The 23,731-nt window shown below is 39.1% G+C and overlaps 1 protein-coding gene across 3 annotated transcripts in view; it reads right to left on the bottom strand.

Annotated features, from left to right (window-relative positions):
* stard13b (StAR-related lipid transfer (START) domain containing 13b) overlaps positions 1-15,577 on the bottom strand; it is a 60,979-nt gene extending 45,402 nt beyond the window's left edge. The window contains exons 1-6 of one of the 3 annotated variants that reach the window (XM_042219643.1): positions 15,496-15,577; positions 15,183-15,257; positions 12,462-13,492; positions 7,310-7,453; positions 6,008-6,157; positions 917-950 (exon numbers count right to left, since the gene is read on the bottom strand). In XM_042219643.1, coding sequence (XP_042075577.1) covers positions 917-950; positions 6,008-6,157; positions 7,310-7,453; positions 12,462-13,376 — 1,243 coding nt within the window. In that variant the 5' untranslated portion in view covers positions 13,377-13,492; positions 15,183-15,257; positions 15,496-15,577. The remainder of the gene's footprint in view (positions 1-916; positions 951-6,007; positions 6,158-7,309; positions 7,454-12,461; positions 13,493-15,182; positions 15,258-15,495) is intronic. The other 2 variants (XM_005926445.2, XM_005926446.2) reach the window with 2 other exon arrangements.
* Positions 15,578-23,731: the final 8,154 nt, after the last annotated feature.

The following is a 23,731-nucleotide window of genomic DNA, read 5'->3' as shown; positions in this document are numbered from 1 at the left end:
GTACCGATACAGGCTTTGCTGTATTTATCTGCAACACCTTAAAGGCCGGTCCGAGAAAATATTGTCGGACACAAACCGCTCCGTGGTGCAAAAAAGGTTGGGGACCACTGTCATACAGGACCGTACTTCACTGATGTTAAACTGGCTGTGGACTAAGACCGAAGACTCCTTAAACAATGACACTTTATGATCCAGTTATAAAGTTTCATGGCATCAAAATTTAAAATTTCAGGGTCTTATGCTTTCAAACTCCCAAAAGAAATTCTACAAGGTGACAGCGTCTAATCCTTTTCTTACATAATAGTACTATTATGTAATAGTAGTTTTACTGTACAGTGAACATTAATTGATTTACAGATCTCCTTCCCCTCCAACAAAAAATCATGGTGCATTATATTTGCTGAGGTATTTGAAAAATTGCATTAGAAATTACTAATCAAAAAAATGTTACTCTGTTTATGCTCACTCTTCTGTAGCTACCTAGATGCTAAAGTACCGTGAGCGCAACTTTACATGAATATGAAGGGAAAAGGATATGTTAAAGATGTATGGACCATAATTGTATTAATCAACAAATACCTCCATGCAATCACTGGAAGTAATAGTAATATGCATTAACCTACTTATCAGATTTAATTCCTTATTAAGTGAAGGTGCCAGTCCACTTTAACACTTGATTATAGCTATACAAAAAAAAACGACCCTTAGCTTTAGTGTAATATTAACTAATACTGATTTTTTTTTAAAAAGTGAAAGCAATACTTATTGATATGCAATTACCCCCCACTGCTTTCTGGTATACTCAGAAAGCATTTTCTCTATCAGCTTTATCTGGTCACATGCTCTCCCAGCATGCACTGCATAGACAGGCATTTTGTTGGGCAGCCACTAATAAAAAACAGAAATATTGTCTTACCTGCACCTGATGCATCGGTCACCTTACTGAACATCTGCAGGAAAAAACATTCAAATACTGGTCACTGTAGCAGAAACTGTATATATAACATGGTTTCTTTTTTAATGGCACTTTTCAAAAAAGAAGATAATAAATAATAATAAATTAATAATAATAATAATAATAATAATAATAATAATAATAATAATAATAACAACAATAAATTAATAGTCACTAAGGCTTTACTTGAATGCAGCTTCACTTTGGCAGCCATACATATGCACCAGTTCACATTTCTTTTGCCATGAAAACTATTCAGATACAAGCTCCTAGTTCAATGATTTTCTTTAAAATGTACTTATCATTATCTAATTATAATTATATAATCCCCTTTTAAAGAGAGTCTTATCAGCTTGCTTTCCCCAATAAGACCAAAGAAAAACTATCAAAGATCATTTTACAGAATCATTTCTTTGGAATGCTGTTAGCGCTAGAAAATAGACCTGTGTGGAAATGGTCTTGATGCATTCTCAATCATCCAGGAAAGTAAATCTCCAAAAGTTGATTCTGTTCATCTGGACATAGCGTTTTGTGGGAGAAACGTTTCGTCACTCATCCAAGTGACTTCTTCAGTCTCAGCTGACTTCAGGTTTCCCCAAATCTTATAAACAGTGGAAATGAAGTGCTGATACATGAACTTGTCACTGTAAAATTACGCTGGTCAGCATATTCTTTATAACCTTTTAGTTTAATGGTTATTAATATAATTCTGCTACTGCCAATAGAGGCCAAGGAACTGAAAATCTTTTCCTGACTGGGCATGATCTGCTCTCCTGCCCATCTCTCTTTTCCATTTCCCTTCTGTGGCTCACTGGTTTGATTTATCCACTTGTTTGCCTGCCCTGATTCCACGTTCATTGTGGAATAGGCAAAAATGCAGCATATAGTCCCAAGATGTCTTTTTTCTAAAACTACAGAGCCTCCATCACGACTGTTAACATACAATTAGCCCACAGGGCACTGTTTAGATTTTCTATTAACATACTAGCAAAGATTTCATTACTACAAACAGTATAAACCCTCACATTTTTACCTCTAGGCTGGATGAGCAACCTAGTAAAAGTCGTGTCCATGTTGCTGTCTTCTCTAGATAGTCATTGACACTATTAGGGAATATAGCAAATAAGCACAAAGGCCAGCAGGCAGTCGAAAGGAGATTAAGGGAATAATTCCCAACAAGTGTCTGGCAGGTGGAGGGGGAATTCTCCAGGGTTAGCAGGCTCAACCACTCAGTTACCTCCAGGCACAAAAATCCAACTCTCTTTGAGAACCAAATTCAAAAACAAGTCATAAATGTATGACTCATACCCTTATGTGTGTATTTTTATCTCTGTTTAAACATAGACGAGTTGAGTGGAGCCTCTTCAAACCATGAGGTATAGCCACTGATGGATCCCTCATTATTGACTGTGAGATTTGGCACAGCCTGGCAGAATTTCATCACGTATCTAAACTCTGAAAAGAGTGCTTTAATGTACAGACATGAAGAAAGTCCTTATCTCTGTGCTTATCTCTGTGCTGTAAATAAATTTTCTGTAAATGCAGCTCTGGTAAGTTGGTCTCAATAGACCTGCTTTAGACCTAGTTTCAGAAATAAACTCAGGAAAATGAACACTCCAAAAACCAGATGCTGAGCCCCAGAGGAGATGTACCAATTTGAAGAGGTTTCAAAGACATGAACACATCAATCATTCTCTTTGTCTCAAAAGCCCCTGAAAAGTATTTCATCCTGACTTATCCTGAGATCTGACCCACTTGAAGCACACATCGCCTGATTCAGGCCAATCACAGACACATGTCAAAGGTTACAGGTCAGAAAATTTGACATCCTAAAAAGAAGCGAAGCACAGAGTACCTTTTCATGGCTGTTGTCAGAGGAAAAACTTCCCTTTGCTTGCATCAACAAGAATGTTTATACGGAAGGACAAGTTTGTGTAAGTGAATGACAGCTGCTGTCTCACCACACATGACAAGTCAACAAGGCCGAACAGTCAGTCTGAATGAGAGACCAGCATGCTCTACGTATACCCGTCTTTGTCAACGGCAATTAATGTAGGAAACCTCAACCCAAATACGTCTCTATTCACCAATCACAGAACACTGAAAAAAAGCTGGTCTCAAAAGCAGGGTGAAGCTAACCAGTACAAACATGAATAGAGTTGTTATTTTCCAGGCCTTATAGTCACATATACTCATCATGAACTAAATGTCATGGTGATTTGGGGCTTTTAAGGATTTCTTTGAACAGGGCAACACATTAAAAAAGAAAAAGGAGTAGCACTCTAATGCTAAACTAGTGTGCAATGCTACCTCTCATATACTCAAACTGCATTGTCTAGAGGGGCTCTATTATTTTACTCTGTATTATGTGTTTACCCTCTTCCCATCTTTGCTACCATAAGACTTCTCCATGTTTGTGACTGGTCAGATGCTGCTAACACCACCCCTTTCATGTGAACGTGCGTGTTGCTAGATTGAGAAACTCTGGGTAGATTTATCGAGTTGATTACCACCTACATTGCCGACGTCAGGGTAGATGAAGCCAGATCACAGTAAGATATTCTGGGTATCTTGAACTTGCTTCATAGATGCAGGAGGTAAACACCATGTGACACAAGAGAGTGCTGCTGCAGTATGATTCAAATGAACTTTCAGTTCAATGCCATTTAGACACAAGTCCAGTTAATGCTAGAAGCACTGAAATCGAACTGTTTGCAGAAAAAAAGATACAAGAGATATGTCTCTTTGTGCCTTTTGTAAAATCAGGTCTGTTTAGCTATTCATAATGGATTTTTTTATGACAACTTTGAAAACCTTAAAACATATTTTCCTCATTGGAACCACACGCAAGGAATATTTTTCCATAAAATTGCATAATATTTTGCTGTAGACATTGTGTAAAGAATTCTGTGTGCATCTTCCTCTACCAAGGCATTATCTTAATCAACATCCAAGACATTCCTGCTCAGATAAGGTCTAGCCTGAGGAAGCTATGAACTGCATTCCAGTTTTTAGAGATGTTACAGATGTAAGGGAGTGTATCATCCAGGTGCAAAAAACCTTTGCCACATGGTTCATAAAACATCTGTAAATGAAGCTGCAATTACCAGTTCCAGCCGTGTGTTTTGTCTCACACATTCAGCTTGTATATTCTTTGACTCCAAGTCTGTGACTGAGACTTCATTTCAACTCCCAGCTGTCAGAAGTTTCATATGGACCCCAGAGCTCAACATGTCCATGCTGCATGTCATTTCATTTCACCTATATCTGTAAACTTTGCATGGTCACTTAGTTATATTGTTTGGCATTTGCAGATATATGTTCATTTGCTTGCTTGTGGAGGGATAGTGCTATAGTTACTGATATGGTATTTTGTGACCATGGGACAGATCTCTTGAACAGCCTAAAACATTTCATAACTGAAGAATAACATGAACTAAACTAAACTGAACAAAATTACTCCATCTATAAAATATGTGAACATACACAGCTGCTCTGACACCAAGTTTTAACTCATGCTGTCATCATTTCCAAGAGGTACTCACGGGTTTCACAGAACATACAGGTGTCACCTATTCTGAGAATGTTCCAGAGACCAAAATGATCCATTTTGTTTAACTACAACAAAATCCAGTCTGTGGTTTCGTGTTGCAGCTAAACAAAATGAAACCTTTTCAGACTAATATCAAATATTATAATGTGGATGAACATGTCACAAAATGATACTAAAAACATGTATTAGAGGGATTTTATATTCTGGAAATCTTTCAGTTTCAGTTATTTGTTCAATTATTTCTTCACGGCAGCGAAACAGTCACATTCTTTGCCATAAGAAGTGAGTTGTGCCTCTCTAAGGATGTTTGACTGACCTGATTTCAAATCCAAACTCTAAATATTTACAGATGTGTAGACAGATGGAAATGTTGTGTAGATTGGGAATGAAAAAGATCAAAATCCCAATGATGGCTTTATCTTTAAAATAGTTACACATTTAAAATGTTTACTTTTGGGATTTTGTTTTGTCTACACACTTTGATATTAACAGTGCAGAGACAGGTAAAAGGTTGTCGCTTGAAGTTGCTGAATTTCAAGCCACTTCATGCTTGAAATTCTTCACCCTTGTTTATAGTCACATCGATTACCTCCCTGCAGGTTTAGTAAAGGCCACTTTGCAACAGTATTTATTTCTCCTATGCCATTCACTTTTTAAGGTCTCTTTGATTGCCACATCAAAATCATTGGCTACCATATGGGATGGTAATTTGGCCCGAGGTTTTGTACTATTGTATTATTGTATTATTGTAGGGTCTTTACCTTACAAAATAAAGCACCTTGAAGAAACTGTTGTTTCTGATTTGGTGTTATATAAACAAAATTGAACTGAAATTGATTTCAATAAAAACAGGGTTTAACAGAATGTAGGAAAAACTGCTGACTCGCTAATGTCTCTTGGTGTAAACTGAAATCTAGCTCATAACATTTGCTATTAACAAATCTGTCTTTGTACCATCCATCCATTCGCTTCCGCTTATCCTTCGCTTCCACGACAGTGCTAACCACCGTGCCACTGTGGTTTATTTAAATCGCTGATTGTTAACAACTAGTGAGGTCACAGTCACCATTACTTGTGACTTTTGACTACTTGAATGTTTGAGATATTACATTCACCAGAATGAGATTCAAGGACAAGCAGACAACCTAAAAAGCTATCGACTTAGATCATCTGTCATAAAGCAGCAGAAAAGCTAAATGGTAAATTTACATCATTTGTCATTGGATTATTTATAGATCATTATAATTTAGAAGGAAGAAGAAAGAAAATAATTCTTAGCTACTTTAAATTAACAGGCAGTCCATTGAGTAATGCCCATTGGCAGTCACCCAAATATGCTGTAATAAAAATCCAGAAACTTAAATCTTAGGCTGGATCTACCAAATTAATTGAGAACAACAGCAGAGTTTGCATATCCTGTACCTCACACTATAAGCTGTTATTGGCTTAGAGAAACTGACTGATCCCTGCAGGAAGCTGAGGTTCTTAGAAAAACTTACCGTCTTCTTGGTTCTTGCTCTGGTTCCCATTGAGGAGCTGCGAGGTGTAGAAAACCAGTCTCTGTTCTGACATTCTTCTCTTTCTGGTCTATGGAGAACTTGGTCGTTCAGGGTTCGTTTTAACGTGGGCTTTGGAAGCGCACCACCCCACTGCAACAACATCACAACAGCAAACTGTCAACAACACTGTTTGGTCAAACAGAAAAGGACAGGATGGGCTCAACAGTGGCCAGGGGAAAAGAAAACAAGAGGCTGAGGTCGGCGTCTGGGGAAGTGAAATCTCCACTCTCAAATCAGCTTGTCAGAAGCACACAAAGGAGCCTGTATGTGTGCATCTTCCTTTGAGAAGACAGAGAGTATGACCTTGTCAAATGTCCCAGTAAAGATGTCTTGTCTTCTTGCCCAGTTGCCTGTCATTAGTTAAAGCAAGTAATAGTGAATGCCTGGGATGGTTATGCAGATGCCTGTGAGGCATGTAAGCCTCTCTCAGCCATTCCTAATGGACCAAATCATACAAACTCCCTTCCAACACAACAGCTCTTCTGTGCAGTACATACATATGGAGCCCAAAAGAGCACTTTTGTTCATGAATGCAAACTCTTGTGAGATATTCCATGAAACACGCCACCATGAGAAGGGCCCTTTTTAGAAAACAGTGGTATGGTCGCAGTTGTAATGGCAAAAGTACAATAGCAGTCTGTTCCTGCTGCACCACTCTGACCAGGCTAAAGCACTGTAGATTCCAGTATCACATCTAAGCGCCGCAGACCTACATGATTACACAGACTAAGAGGCACACAGATACTTCTAGACAGCGTGACAAAGCCCATAGTGTCACAGACTTTATTACCATATCTCACAAACCTTGCAGCACACTATACCTCCCTCCACATACTGGGTTTATGGGTTATTCCTGCCTTATTTGAGAGCTTGTCTATATCCTCACCTAATGTGCAGCTCTTTAAATATATGGACCAGGACATAAAAAAATTGAACACCTGTTACTTACAGGTCCAAATAATCCACTGGGATTTTCTCAGAGAGCAAACTAAATTGATTTAGGAAAGTTTAAAAAGTGTGACCAAGTATGCGGCATGCGCTTCCCAGGAATGCAGACATACCACACCAAAGTGGCTGTAACACTTCACATATCATAAGGTACTGAAAGTGGAAGTGCTGCACCCCGCGTGCTGCTTTATAACACATTCAGTGACATGTACTATTAATTCTGCACGAGTATCAAAATACAAAACTCATTGCTAATTATAGCTATGATATCAAGCTGTGTGAACAGACACCAACCTGTTTCTTGCGGGTGGTGCAGGGTGTGTCTGAGGGGGACGAGCTTGCACTCAGAGCCTCCTCTATGTCCAGATTAAGCTGGTCTAGTTTCTTCATTAGCTGACTTATTGACTCCGACCAGGGTGACTGGACCTGTGGAGACTCCTGTGAGTAATCAAGCACTCGGGTAAGAGTCAACAAGCAAACAATGCCATTATATAGTATTCAGCCAAAAATTGAGTCAATACAGGGACACTTTTTAGTACTGTCTAATTAAAACTATCAAGGGGTGTTTTATTCTGCAATAAATTGGGCATTTTAAATTGTCACCTTTACTATCTTAATTATTGCTGATGTATTATAATAGACTTTTCACAGTTTTCAGAAAACATCTGTATCTTATTTTTTGCAAGTTTTAACTGTCAAATAAATCGCATAGACTAATCACATCATCAAAATCAAAAGTCGTCATCAAAACTGCAATGGAAGTAATCCAAATGAGGGTGACTGGTTAGTCAAATTTGACACATGCAAGCTTCCAGGTAACATCTGTCAATTTACCACATCCCCATAGGCTCAAAAAGTTACAGACAAACCCCCCAAAATGTTCTTGTAAATTGCAGATGCAGAGATCAGAGGTCTGCCTTGCTGCCATGCATGCATGAAATGTGATATCCTCAGGGTGAAAGAGCAGACGAGGAGGTTCCAGACATGTGTGCCATACAGAGCATGATGGAATACCCCGCACTGGCTTTCACCACTCCCCAGACACACAGTGCGTATATAAATAGACCATCTTTACGCAGACAGGAGCTGTGTCGGTGCTTCTGGAGGTCCATCCTCATTAATCAGCTGGATACACTTCAGTCACCAAAGCATAAATTATCATTGCTGTTCTGTAATCTGAGTAGAATGTCAGCGTGACAGAAAGGACAGATATCACTGTGTGTTTTCCTTGTGTAGCCCTGGGAAAGATCAAATCCAACAGCACCCGTGTGTACCTTTTTCAAGAACCTGAGTATGAAATCCTGGGTTTTCTGGAGGATTTATCACAGTAGTAACAGTTTTAAGGGAGCTCCTCCAGGTATTCCATACACTGCAGAGTAAGTATGTTAAAATTGTATTCCAGGACAAAGAGCTGGACATTTAGTAAACAGAAGTTTGAGTTCAGATCAGCAAAGGTTCACTCGTGGTTTATCCAGTAGAGCTTCTGTGTTCATGTTTTTGTATGAGGTAGATGCACCAAGGCCATTCTGAATCTTTGTCTGTGACGTCTTCAAGTTTGCACGGAGTTGTCATATCAGTTCCTTCCCAGCTACTTTGTTGCTAAAATGTGGATTTTTGAGTAAAAACAAAAGATAAGAGTGTGTTACAATCGTGACTCCAGGCTTTTAAACCTTTCCTCGAAATCCCAGATAGTTACAGAAAGTAATGCCTGGGTGTTTCTTTTCCTCAGTGAATGTTGATCGACTCCAATTTCCTGTTAAACTCAGAGGCAGTGATCATCAACCACCTCCGTAAAACCAATACGTAATTTCCTAGAATTTTAACTAAAACCCATGCCTGAGCCTTCTGTAATCAAGTCATTTTCTCCAACATTAGAGCTTACTTTTCCGAATGAATGCTCTGTTGGGGAGTTCCTGACAATGCCTGGGAAAAGTGTACCTTTCCAGTCGGAAGGTCATTATTTTCAAATGTTTGGAAACAAAAAAGGAAAATCTAATGAAAAGTAAGAATAAATACAAGCTATCCCATCTACTTTAAAGTAACTTTCTTACTAATAAATACCTCCATTTCAGAGAAATAAACTCAAACAATCCCTGGTTACATGGAGCTCTACAAATGTTGTGACATTGAGGCAAGTAATAATAACACTAATAGCAGTAGGAGTAATATTTGTACTAATAGTAATATCCCTTTTTACTTAATATTTTTATCCCTTTTTATTTAATATCATCAGCTTTCTTAAAGCTGTAAATCACTCTCAATGTAGCAAAACATTTAAATAATATTACAAACTTATTTTGCATTCTTTCTAAAATTTGATGAGCTGGAGGAGACACCAGGCACACTTTTCAGCCGGCTGACCAGCCATGGTTAGCTGACTGACCCAGCACTGGGAGAAAGTGCTTCCTTTCACTCAATCCCAGAGGAATGACCTAAATCTGGCCAATCCCCTGCTGACCTCTAAGGCCTGAAGGGTCTTGAGGGGTCACCAAAGAGGAAAAAAATAAAGCTTCCTTTCTCTGCTAGGTCTGCTTTTCAAGACTGATCAGGGAATGTAAAAGGTTTGACATTGGATCAGAATGTTTAGACAGCCCAATCCTCTCTGTCTGCTTAACAAATAAAAGGAATTTTCACTTATTGTGAACAGAAACCAGACGGCACAAACTCTGCCCTGTGGTGGATAAACTTGTGGCCACTGCTAATAAGTGAAATGAGAATGATAACAATGATTCTGTGCCTGAGCTTTTTTTATTTTACATGTAAGCTTCATCAGGATATTCAAAATGAAAGAATACACACTTATTCCCAAAAAAGAATCCTCCTACACGCTCAGTGTTTCTGTTTCGGCTTCTGTTTGTGTCTGTCTGAGGTATTCTGCAGATTGAAAACAAGATATTTTCCTGTTTGTGTTTGTGAAAAACAGTCATGGAAGGAAAAAGTTGTTCAGCTGCTCAGTGTATGTTTGTCTGTGGCTATTTGAACTCTTTTGATGAAGAGTCAAAAAGCCGAAATAGTCATTTTAAAGATATTGGTGATCAATTCTAGGCCAAATGACTGAAAATACTGAAGGAACAGAAGCTGGAGATCTTGTGAGGTAATTGACCCTGGGTATCAGACAAACACAAAAGCAAGAGCCAGATGCCTCATTCTGGAACAAGCTTGAGCCAAATCTGTAACACACTCACACTGCATCTTTTTAGTGACATCCCCACAAGGTGCTCCTCAGGAATGTGGGCACTTCTACTTGGAATGAGACAAATTCCAGTGAGGACTTGACAGTCAAGTGAGACACTACCCTTGATTCATCTCGTCATGCCTTTACCCTCAATCCTGCCCTGGCAATTGTGTGAAGCCTCTACACCATAGCAACTGCGCTGGTATGAGTCAATCCTTTAGATAAATGCATCAATACTATCATCTGGGGACAACAAGATGTGAGCTGACTATAACTTTATCAGCGCAAATTGGCCACATTGTAAACCCCAACATACTGGCTTTGACATGGAAATGAGGAGTTAAGTGTGTGAGCTCTGGGCTGGCTGCCTAGTCTACGCCACCCACAGAGAGTGCCAGAGATCACCATGGAGGTATCCAAATGTAGCAGCCGGTCATGCGAAAGGGCAACGGCTACCTGGCTGCTTGGAGGAATAAATTACATTCCTACTACCCTGTGTTGCAAAAAATACCCCATGAACACAGCCACAGCCATATCTGTAGAGCTGGAAAGATAGTTTAAGAAGTGCATTCTTTTACTTACATTTGAGCCAAAATCAGCTGAAGTAAAGAGTTGTGAAGATACCACAGAGTGTTAACTTTATGCAAATGGTGCCCTCATATGGTTCATGTTAACTACTGCAACTGTGTGCTATTTCAGAAATAATCTTTCACATCCAGAGACTTTAAAGAAAGATATGCACACTACCACAGTCAAAACAAACTTGACTGTGCAGCTCTAGTGTTCTGCAATTACATATTTAAATTATTCAATCAGAGGTCTGGAGCCAACCCAGAAAAGGGAAAAAAAAACAAAAAACAGACAGGATGAGGCTGAGAGATGAAGCAAATAACAATAACTACAAGATAAGTAATTAATTAGTTAACTAATTTATATTGCTACGCTGATGTTTGCTACTTTTTATTTTACTTTATTTTACTTGTGTATTCATTTATTGGTATATTTTCCATAGCCCTACTGGCTCCCCCTTCTAATAACACACTATGAGACTCAAGCATGTTCACAGAAACATAAAGTTGTCCGCACACTAGTTCCTTAAAACTTCACAAACAACTTTTACATGCCTTGCCTGGCTTACAGTAACCCTCACATAACAGCCTGCCTGCCATAAGATGACACAGTTTGTCGTGTGACAGCACAAGAAACATTTGTTGCTGTCCTTTAATAATATTTACAACAGACTCCCTGGATTCCCTGCATTCCTCAACTCCTCTCCAAAACAACCTATTCAGGGCAGAGTATCATTCTGCACATAAAGCTGGCATTACGACATCTTCCCCAACCAACAGACAGAGAAGTCGACATGCGCTTTACTCTGCCCTGCTCGACTGTTAAAAAAAAAAAAGACAGTTATGTGCAATTGGATACAACCTCCTCAGCTGTAGCGGAACGCATATTTAATGGATTATAAGACGAATGTGCATATAAGATTTTAAAAGGGCAATAAAGATTAGTGATTGCCTTCGATAAAGATGGGGCAGAAAGCTCAGTAATGGGCAGCTAAGTTCGGTGCCAATAGGCCTACTGAAATGTTGCTGCCTTCTGATGGAGTGCAAGGAAACAGAACTGCAAACAGCTTTGGACATCAGTACCAATGTGGAGTCTATGTACTCCCACACACTTATAGCAACTCTGTTTTATCTCTCAGTGTCAACCTTTCCTTTTCTAAAGAAAACAGAAAAATCATGAATTCAGACACTGAACTGTACCTATGTTATCAGTATATCCGTTTCCCTCTTCTTAGGATATCATGCTCTAAAACACTTTATTTTATTTGCCTCCAAGAAATCTTGTGTGAATTTATGACAGAATTCACCGGTTTTAGCACACGTGGGAAAACATTTCACACGTGTTAAATTCAAGTGCAGGGTCTTCTTACATTATCTCTTGTATTGAGATATTTCATATGTTAAATATATAGTTTTTTGGGGGGGGTTTGTAGGGGGACATCTAAAATAAATATCATGTGTCATTTATGAGTGCTGTGAGCGCTGCCTTATGTGGCAGGAATAAACAGTTCTGTGGCAGCATTTAGTGATGAATCTACTGTTGTAGATTTCCACTTCATTATGTTTCTTTTCTGTTGCCAGGTAAGCAGATATTTTATTTGTGAAATTGTGCATCTAAAAATAACTTCTATTTTCATGGCAAGGGGTTATTAATTGATTAATACTAAAATTGAAGGGCAAAAGAGAATATTTTAAAGCATACCTTCTCACTGCTGGTTTCCCCCTCTGCTTCATAACCACAGCTTCTCAGTTTCTTTTTCTCTTTCTCTTTGCCTGCGTTCCTCTGTCTATGATGGACAAGGAGATCTTGACCGTGAGGTAGCTCTGGGAACACATCGTCATCGTCGTCGTCGTCATTGTCGTCGTCGTCATTGTCGCCGTCGTCATTGTCGCCGTCGTCATTGTCGCCGTCGTGATGACCATCATCGTCCTGCTCACCTTCCTGTGATGAGCCTCCGTCGTCAGAGCTCTCATTTACAAAAGCATAGCCGTTGCCTGTCGGAGGGCAGGTGTAGTCTGAGAAGGTAATGGAGCTCTGTTTGTGTTTCACAATGTGTGGCAAATCCAGGACTCTCAAGCCACATTCAGGAATAACTGCAGGGACCTCAGTGGCAGGAATGGAGTTCCGATTAAGGGCGACTGGGTCAAAGTTTTTGCGGTCTATTTTCAAATATTCACAGGTAAAATCCAGCGTCCCATCAGGATGATTCTGCACAGCTTTGCTTGACTGGTCTTCTGATTCAGGAGGAGAAGGTGAAAAGTTACCACAGCAGCTCTGATTAGTCCTGAGTGAAATAAGTTTCGATTCAAGAAGCTGAGCTGAGTTCAGAGATGCTTCCCTAGGGATGACTGACTTTTCTTCAGTCTCCAGAAAGCACACAGTCTTCTGAACAGCACAAGCAAAAGCCTTTTCATTTGTGGTTATATCTCCACTTCGCTCTAAGAGTGAGCTTTGGGCTTTAGAACAAAAATCATCTCCTCTGCGCTCCAGTGAGTCATTAGTTGAGATAGCAGCATATTCTCTAGGTGAGTCTTTTGTGAGAAAGGTCACTTTGTGCAATCCTAAAACTGTCCAAGACTGATGATTCTCCAAATTCACCTCCGATGTGACCTCCATTTTTGTTGTATTTTATAGTATTTCATAATTCAAAGCATAAATCCACAAGTACTTGAGCTTGATATATCGGACGGCCATTTTTCATGCAAGACTCTCAAACTGTGAAGCAAATGAACCTGAAACAAACAGACAGATCATTTGTAATTCATGTGAAAAAGAACAAGAAGATCACAGCTCACAGCACACGTAAAACGAGATGATACATACTCGAGATGTTTACGTATGTCTCTGTGTCCTGTAATTACCACAGCCTCACTATACCCTGTACATGTGTAATATAAAGCCTCTAAATCTAGCTTTGAACGGCTCTGAGTACATGCCATCCAGCCAAGAGCGTGGAGTGAAACTAAACTCAACATCTGGCTCATGCTGGGCTGTTCAAGTCTGGATCTGTTTCACACCCAATAGTGGTGACATCACTGCACAGAGGAATCTGACTGCTCTTCCACAGTTGGTGATTTATTACGCACTCCGCCATTCATCAGGGCAGAGGATGTCCGTGGATGTCACCCCTTCATTAAGCCCTTCTTTAAAACGCACCTTGGACAAGCCCGAGACATTCAAAGTGTACCCGGAAAAACAAACAATTTCCTTATTGTCACGGCGAATGAGATGAGCCGTGTGGAAAAATAAAGGAGGATCCAAACGCAGGCACTTGTAAAGGTGTGAGGGTGGTTTATTAAACACAAAAAATAAAAATGGACAAAAGGCGAAAGGAACAAAGACTAAACTATACTGGGAACAAACTGACTACAGAACACGAACCTGAATATGAATGAGAGTGAACAGAAACAGATGGCAGTGGACAGCAGGAAAACACACAGATGAAGCAGGGTGGATACACAGACGGACCAGCAACTACAAAGACAGAAGACGTGACTTAAATGCACACAGAGAAACACAGGGAGATTACACACAGGTGGGGGACACAGCTGGGAGTAATCAACGAGACGAGACAAGAGGTAAAACTGAACACACTCACATGAGACGCAGACCTTCACAATAAAACAGGAACAAGAAACCATCACACAAAGACGCAGACTCGACACTGTGAGACAGACAGAAAATGACACATGGAACTTGAACTAAACCTGCAAAAACATGAGAACACAAAACCTACTTACAACTCCCTAAACAAGAATAACTGAAACATAGATTCATAATCATCATAAGAAAACAATCCAAAATGCAAAAACACACCAAAACACGACAACTCAAAATACTGGGTCAAACTGACCCAGAACCGCGACACTTATTTTGCCACCAAACAAGTTTGTCATCTGTGTAAGTCAAATGACATTTTTTCAGATGATCCAGGACGATTCCTGAATAAACATAACCTACAGGAGTCCTGCTGTTTCTAATCAGCATTTTAAAAGCAAAACAAGTCACAGTGCTAATGTAAGCCCAAACGTTTATCAAGATCATCATTTAGGTACGTGTATTTACGTGTATTTTGAAAGTTAATTTGTGTAATTTAGCCCATGTGGGTCGGCGCTGTTTCTGTGAGAAATCAGCAGTTGGCAACGCCTTTACATGGCCTTGAGACACTTGACAAACAGTCATACACAAACACACATGCACACGAACTTTGGAAAACAAGCAGATAAGGCATTCTCAGACAAGGACAAATCCTAACTGGAAAAACAATGCTAGACATATGCATTTGCAAAGGCATAAGCAGTGTTATATAATAGTTTACGAAACTCTGTATAGGGTCTTCAGTACAACCTGTCCCTACATGGTGTATGTGAAGTGTACAGAGGATTAGGGTGCCTTTCAAGGAAATGCTCTTTTTTTTCTTACTTCTTTCTTTCTCTTTTTTTTCCTTTTGTTTAGTGTTTCCTTGAAAAGTCTCATTATCCTCAGATGAATGCCGGGCTGATTTAAATGAAGAGAAGAAGTCACAGAGTGAAAACAGACTTAGTGTGTTCACTGACATGGCAAGACTATCTAGAAAAGTGAAAAGAGTCTTGGGGGATTATTAAGGCAATAAGAAAAAAGTCCTGAATAGTTCAACATACTTAGAAACAACATACAGCCTAACACACAAACTCAGCTAAGCATTAACAGTTATCGTGGTTTCTACACTCATAAGCACAGGGAAGGTGACTCTTACCTGCTGAGTAGAAATGAGTTGTCTGTGTTTCCTAAACAATGTCACTGAAATCATGGCAAGACAGAAACAGCAAGCCTGGTTCCTGTAAAAACACAGAGAGAGAGAGAGAGAGAGAGAGAGAGAGAGAGAGAGAGAGAGAGAGAGAGAGAGAGAGAGAGAGAGAGAGAGAGAGAGAGAGAGAGAGAGAGAGAGTTGGACATAGACTTCTTCTGGCAAGCCTGCCATCACCCCCTCCTCCTCTCTGGGATAGGGGGGCAGCAAGAGTGATCAGCTTCTACGACGCAGAATATGCATATGAGCAGGGAGAATGTGTACTTGCTCGGAGGTGAAAGGGGAGGAGAAAGGAGATAGAGGTGGGTGTGCAGAGTAAAGGGACCAACAGTTGATAGTGTAAAATAACGTGAAACAACCTCTGGGGAATGCCTGAGTTCACTGGCTGAACCGTCTGTGTTCAGCTTTGAAACACTGTGATGAGAAAGAATGCTTTCAAGTCATTCACCCTGGGAATCAGACTGGAGCAGGTAATCACAGATTAAGATGATATCTTTGTGAGAAGATTGAAACGGAAGATTCAGATGCTGAAAAGGAAGCATGCTTCCTCAAGTTTTCATTTACAAGCAAACACTGACTGTTCGGTTTACATGGATACCACATCGTACTAATTTGTGTAATATTCACATTATAAAACATAAATACATTATACATCTTCCCTCAGCAGTGTTGAGAGCTTCCTCCTGCTCTTTATTCCTCTTTTCCTAATTGTCTTCAGCCTTCTTCCTGCACCGTTCACAGTTTGAGTTAGGTGTGAATTTTACGCTTGAACAATCCATAGATCAGTGTTAAGTGACTTAACAAGCAAGTTAAAAAGATTCCTCTAAAAAAATTCAGGTAAATAAACTGGTCTGCAAATGAATGCAAAAGCTTCCAAAAACTGTAAGAAGCTATAAATACTTTTATATATATATTATATATATATATATATATATATATATATATATATATATATATATATTATATATAGATAGATAGATAGATAGATAGATAGTATACTATATAGTATATACTATTACTATAAACAAGGCCTGTCTTTTCTGTACTGACCCTTATAGTGCATTTTTTTTTCTTAATCATATAACCCATATGTACGTACAGCAGCAGAAATGTTTCCATGTATATTTAGGAATACTTAACACAGCAGTTGTTGAATATCTATTCAAATCTGCTTTTTGACCTTTAAGATAGGGTATATGAGTGCAGAGTGTGCATGATCTTTTGTTCAGTCATGACATTCCTGATGTCCTTGATGTGTTTATGTTTACATTTCCTCTACTGTCTGGATGTTTACGTGGAAAGGTTACATGAGGCACACAAGAGCTTTGGTGTTTGAACATTATCATAAAAGGGAAGTAGTATAGCCCACTAAATCTCTCTATGTATATATATATATACACTGTATATTTACAGTAGTCACTTTACACTGGTCTAACACACAGCTAGCAGCTACACCCACCTGGCCATTCATCTCTCAGTCAAAATGGTCATGCTTTTTAAAAAAGCATGCATAACTTAAAAAACAAACAAAAAAAAAGTATGTTTTTTTAAAAAAAAATTGCTCTATTGGACTGAAATCAGGTGGCTGTGGAGAGCAGTCACCAGTGAACTCCTTGTCATATTGAAGAAACCAGTTTGAAATGATTTGAGCTTTGTGACGTGCTGTGTTATCCCGCTGGAAGTAGCCATCAGAAGATGGTCAAACTGAGGGATTGGCAATAATCAGGTAGACTGTGGTGTTTAAATGATGCTCATTTGGGACTGAGGAGCCAAGAAAATATCTCCCACACCATTACAGCAGCAGAAGCCTAAACTGCTGATACAAGGCAGGATGGATCCAAGATTTCATGTTGGTTGCAAACAATTCTGATCCTACCATCTGGATGTCAAGGCAGAACTCCAATTCTTTTAGGCAATTTATGACTTTAGCCAGTGAAAATTCATTTAATTTGACTAGGCTTTTAAATTCAGAACTGTTGCACTTGAGTGATTTTACTAACAAGTCCAAGAAGTCATGTTTTGGGCCCGTGTAGCCATTGAAGTTTCTATTTTCTTCATTCTAGTGGTTCCAGAAACATTCAACTGTTTAGTACCAAAGCTAAGCGCAACTTTTGAACCCACAATCATACGCAGAGCTTGTTAAAAAGGAAACAAGACAAGGCTTCCCACTGCAGATCACTGCTATGACAACTATGTCAAGACAGGTCTGGGGATGGATGTGTCAGGCTTGCAAAGCAAACTATTCGAGATGGCAGGAATTCCACCAAGGCAGCAGGCGGAGGCGTTCCGTGCCAAACCCTCCAGAAAGAAGCAAATGTGAGTGAAAAAGGATATTACTGATACTTCTGGCAGATTTACAGAGCAATCAGAGAGACAGATTACCAATCTGTTCATCACTCACTTCAGATGGATGTTTAAGAGACTGAAACTAGAGGAGTTCATGATCACTCTGTTTTTCTGTTCTCTCTTTTCGAAACATTACAGTTTGACAAATCTAAGGTTATGGAAGATCTTTCTGGGGTGAAGATTTGCCTTTGAGTTCACACAGCCATGTGAAAAAACTGTCAAAAGAGTCATCTAAACCCCACAATGCTAAAAAGCAATAACACTTTTTATGTCCATTTATATTTACTAAATATAAACTCCAAATAAATATCCTTTACATCCTGTGTGTGAATGATCTATTTTTTACTTTCAAACTTTTCATGATCATTTTAGAACTAATTAAATGTAGTTATTTCTACTTTTTGGAGTTAACATGTAATATATAGCGAACTGTTTATGGACCACCGGTACAAACATCACCTGTAATTATATTTTCACACGTAACAATGATATACACGTAGTGATGTCAAGATATTAAGAGATTTATGACATGTGAGGATGATTTACACTGTATGAGGTGAAACACATTCACCTGCTGTCTCGTCTCTCCTTCTTCTTATCAGAGATATCAACAGGGCTGTCAAGATGAGACAGACGCTCTGAAGACGCTGTGATCTTCACATTGTATAGTGAGATTAAAGTGAGGGAAAGGAAATGGAGCCAGCTGTGTTGTTGAAACATGTGGCTGTATGGTGGTAGGTTTGCCTGCCAGCAATGAAATGTCCTATTGCTACACAGAGCAAGAGACAGAAAACACTAACAGTGTCAGTATGGAAAATGAATAATTTATCTGCTTCTGCAACACTGATAACATAAAGCATTGCTTATGCTGTTGTACGCATTTTATGCAATGCAAACTGTACAGAGCTGTGGCAACAGACAGATACAATATAAAACACAAACATCACTAGAAAACATTCCAGCGATACCGCAGTCTGGCTCAATATCTCTGCTGCTTTCTGACTCCCCTACAGATTCACAGCATACCAAAGAACATGGGCAGATGTTCTGCATTATCACATGAAGCTACACTTGAGCTTTATCCCGTAAAAGCTGTGCAGAGAAAATTAGAAGCCCAGTTTTCAGATTGTTTTTTTCTCTTCATCAGATTTGAATTATAGCCTCTAAAGACTGATAAAGGTATATTCACAGTAGTTTTAATGGCACATTTCATCCTGAATTCATCTAGGAAAAACTAAGATGTGGATAATTGTGAGATATTATTTTAAAATACCGGCAATAAAAAAGCAAATCACAAGAGCTACAGGGAACAAATTGGATAATTATAGAAATCAAACGTAATAAGCATTTTAAAGGAGAAATTTATGTTTTCACTAAGCAGGTGACAACATGCATGATGAAGCCTGATGGGTGAGGTGAGGGTTTAACTTAAATGTGCATGCAAACAGCTTGCCAACTTCTCTGGGGATGAGTATCCCTTTATTAGAATAAAAACTCAGATTTCATCAGTATTGTTGCAGTTTACATGTTTGCTTTGCAATCAAAACAGCATTGACGCAGTCCTGAGAGAAGACTTAAATCCAACTGGAGTTGTGTTAGGAAAGGCATCCACCATTAAAAAAAGAAAGAAAGAAAGAAAGAAAGAAAGAAAGAAAGAAAGAAAGAAAGAAAGAAAGAAAGAAAGAAAGAAAGAAAGAAAGAAAGAAAGAAAGAAAATTTGCCAACTCAAATATGCAAATAAGGGAGCTGCTGAAAGTAGCTCTCATATTTCATCAGTCTTTTGGAGTTCATTAAAAAATAAAAAGGGCAGCATCAGCAGATCCCAGATCTTAAAGCCACCCCTCTGAAATAAAACACACTTTCTTGAATGAATTAGAACAGCTGTTCTTGAAATGCCCCCATGAGGGCCATCAGTGTGTGATAGCAGATGTTATCTTGGTTTGTTAATTGCTTAAGCTTTTTCTTGCTGATAAAACAGCAACAGAGACTATTCTATTCTAATTATCTATCTTAAAATAGAGTTAAATATTCAGATTTAGTGACCAGTAGATTGTTGCGTTAATCAAATATTTTCCACTTAAATTGAAAAGCTGAGACTTTAAAACCAAGAGCTTTTCCACTCGCACCTCAACTGTAACCCCGCTGGCAAATATTTGTGTGTCTATATTTTTGGCTATGCTCCCTTTCATGAAGTCTTGGCTCATTGGCTCACGCATAACAGCTTTGACAACACATATGGGCAGCATGCATAACAAAGGAGAGCCACACAGAAAGAATTAGTCAGGGTAACAGCTGTAAGGACATTGCCAAACAATGAGCGATGCCAGGGAATACTGAGAAGATAATGAACGGAAAAATGTAAACACTGGGTGAAACGACAGAAAATTATACCACAGCCCAAACACAGGCTGCCTCACCTGGATGTATGTGATTATAGGAACACAGGACTGGATGAGGAGTCAGTCCATTATACTTTTCGTGTGACCAGACGATTGCCTCGGAGGGAACGAGCAACAGGCCGTCAATATCATACAGAAACAGCAGCTACAAATTAATTCAATCCAATAACCACTCCTGCTCTCACCTGCTGCAACACGCTCTACAAGCACTCGCAATCTACCAACGAATTCTTTCCGCTCGGAGTTGAGGGGTGGAAGGTGCGCACAGAGGGGTTTGTGGGCTTGATGTTGTGATTGTTGTGTAATTGACAGGTATGTTCAAATCCAGTGTCTGATGCAAACATTGCACCACACACTCCCCTACTTGGGTTAGACAACTAGCATGTTTGCTGCTTCCTGGAACATGAAAATACATGCCAAGATGACAGGGCTATTTGGAGATGACAGGGTTATTCATTTGGTTAAAAACACATTGCGTGCAGAATAAAATTGATCATGCATTTGTGTATAATAAATGTTATTCGGGGGACGTTTTTTGTTTTGTTTTGTTTTTTTAGTTGAAAAAAACAACAACTTTGCTTTCTAAGCAAGGAACCAATTGTAACTTATGCCACGATGAGGAAGAAAAGCTTTCTCACTTTAGTCAATCTGCTCGTATTTTGCCTGATGAGAGAAAGAGAAAAACAGATCAAAGGCCAGCAGTTGTCATCTTCTTTCTTTGTTGCTGCTGGCAATGAGATGCAGGAGCTGCAAGCCTTGAAAACAGCTGCCCTGAAGCAGACTGCAGCTCACAGCTGTGCGTCAACTCTGCTTTCTGCTTCACTTGTGAAAAATACTGCAGAACTACACAAGGGTGTTATCACACTTTAACATTTGATCTAAGTCATGGATATCATACTTCACAATGTGGTTCTCATTTTCTCTCACTCTCTCTCGCTGTATGACAGGTTTCAACCCCTCGACCCTGGTAAGCCTGAACATGATAGTGGGGATGGATGGATGGATTTTCAAAGTAATATACTGCAGTATTTGATGCATTGTTAGTGCTGTTACAGTCTTCTTGGTCTTCAGCAATCATGAACTTGCTTTAGAATTAAAATAAATCACAGTAAATATCAAGTTTGCAGTATTTTAACATGTAATTTATGTTTTATTGCATGTTACTCCACTTTACATGATTATAGTGCCAAACAAAAAAAATATATATATACCTGAAAATGAAAAAGAATTTAAAAAATCAAATGAGAAAATTCTTTATTTATCCTGATTCTAGTTGCTTAAATATGATTATTTACTGTTTTCTTAGTCCTCCTTACAGTAAACTGAATATTTGGACTGTTAGTCCTCATCCTAATGACACACAACAAATACCAAATAATGTTTATTAATTTAAGCAGCAATTACATATCAGAGAAGCTAAAAACAATTGCATGTTGTGTAAAATGAAAACATATACTTAATCCATCCATTCCTCCATCACCAGTTAACCTAACATGGATCTCCCTAGACTGAAGGAGAAAACCCACACAGGCACAGGCAGAACATGCAAACTTGATACTGAAAAGCTCCAGCTGCTCAAAATATATGCTTTTCTTTACAAATTGCAGCTTTCATCTGTGTATAGTCCACATTAATAATTGAAAGCAGTCTCTTTCCCAGTGTCTGCTAGAGTGCCTCTGCTTCCTGAGAGTGAGCGATACTTTAAATTAGGACCTGAGGCCATTATGAACTCATTAAAACTGTATAGGTGAAACTAGGTGCTTCTGACTGGGCTCCCCCCAGTACTCCAGTACAACACACAAAAAGCTTTAAATAAAATAGAAGCACATAAAAATAAATCTTCAGGATCAAAGTGACCCTGAAAATAATAAAAAACTGAAAATCCCAGAATTCTACTCATTCTGCACCTCACAGCAAATAGAAAATTCAGCAAGTAAGCTAGTAGATTTTTGACACTGTAGGGAAATTAATAGAAATCACTGGTTGCCTGGAACACTCATGCGGCACGTGTACAGGTGATTTGTCATAAAAGACTGAGCACATGGTCTTTACAATGATGAGATGAAATTTAGTAAATCACCAAAGCAAAAGAGAAAATCCACCATAATAAATTAATATAACCTTTATCGCCAGCACAATCCCTCTGTCAAGATATATCAGAGTCTTTCAGTTAAGAACAGCCACCTTCATCTCTCTCTATTCGAAATGCCTGTTAACAGGAATGAAGTCAGTGATTGATTTTACCTCTCTAATCTCCTCTCTCTATTATGAAGAGATTTCCCCTCTGCACCTGAGGCCAGCATGCTCGTCTTATTTCTTATCTACCAGTGAGTACAGTAGCCACTCTCAGGGGGCTGTGCTAACCCCAATCAGCCAGACAATTCTCTCTCTCTAACACACACACATCCACACCCCCCCCCACACACACACACACACATATTCATGAAGAGCCAGCAGTCTGCCAGACGGTGCCCTGAGCTGCCTGCAAGCAATGTGAGACAGACAGCCAGAGAGGTAAAACCAGACACAAAAGCAGCTCAAATCCACGACAGTACAGTGACAAGAACACTGTAGTATTCTTTTAGCTAAATTATCACATTTTACATCTATAAAAAGAAAGAAATTGCTGATATTTGTAATACTTTACTTGCCACAGAGCCCTTCTGCAACTTTTAGCTGGAACATGTGGGAGTGAAGACAATAAATCTCTCAGGCTCTGACATGATTTTGCTGTGACACCATAAATCATCCTCTCTCACTATGATTAACCACCTCAGTTCACGGCGTGCTGACATGGAGCTGACAGTGATGGGAACAAAGGAGGACACAGGACGATTGCCTAAAGATGGTCAGGGTACAGATAAACATCAGACAGGAAGTGGAAACAAAACAATTACCCCTGCCGTTATATGGAAATATAGTAGAAAGGAGGGGCAGTATGTGGGTAGAAAACAAAAAACTTATGTTTGACCATGCCATAAAGGTTTGTATGTTAAATACAGGATATAACAGACTTACGTTTTTGTTTAGTTTTTTCTTCAGATGACATTCACAGTCAGCCACATAAAGAATGTGTATTCAGCCTTGTCTAAGCCAATCCATCTGTTTTCTGACCCTAACTCAGGAATCTGAGCAGCTTACTTCAGCGGATGCTGCTCACTGGATGACGACTAAACTACAACATCAGGGGAACAAGATGTGGATTTGAGCCAGATGTAGTAACATCATGGTTCCCTCAACAACAAACAAAAAACTTGTTCTCACATGGCTTTGAATGGCCTGCAATACAGACCTTTACTCATATGAACCCTTAAGCTAATAAAAGAAAATAATTTTTTTTAGAATCATTTAGTGCTTTTTCTAGTTTTAGCTTGATTGTGATAACTGAAATGAAAATTGTACTTGCCTACCTGAAGTTTGAAATTATATATATATATATA

This window comes from Haplochromis burtoni, unplaced genomic scaffold (assembly GCF_018398535.1).
Source record: "Haplochromis burtoni strain Fernald_Lab_line unplaced genomic scaffold, NCSU_Asbu1 Contig_36, whole genome shotgun sequence".
Classification (NCBI taxonomy): domain Eukaryota; kingdom Metazoa; phylum Chordata; class Actinopteri; order Cichliformes; family Cichlidae; genus Haplochromis; species Haplochromis burtoni.
This window is presented reverse-complemented; position numbering and strand designations above follow the sequence as displayed.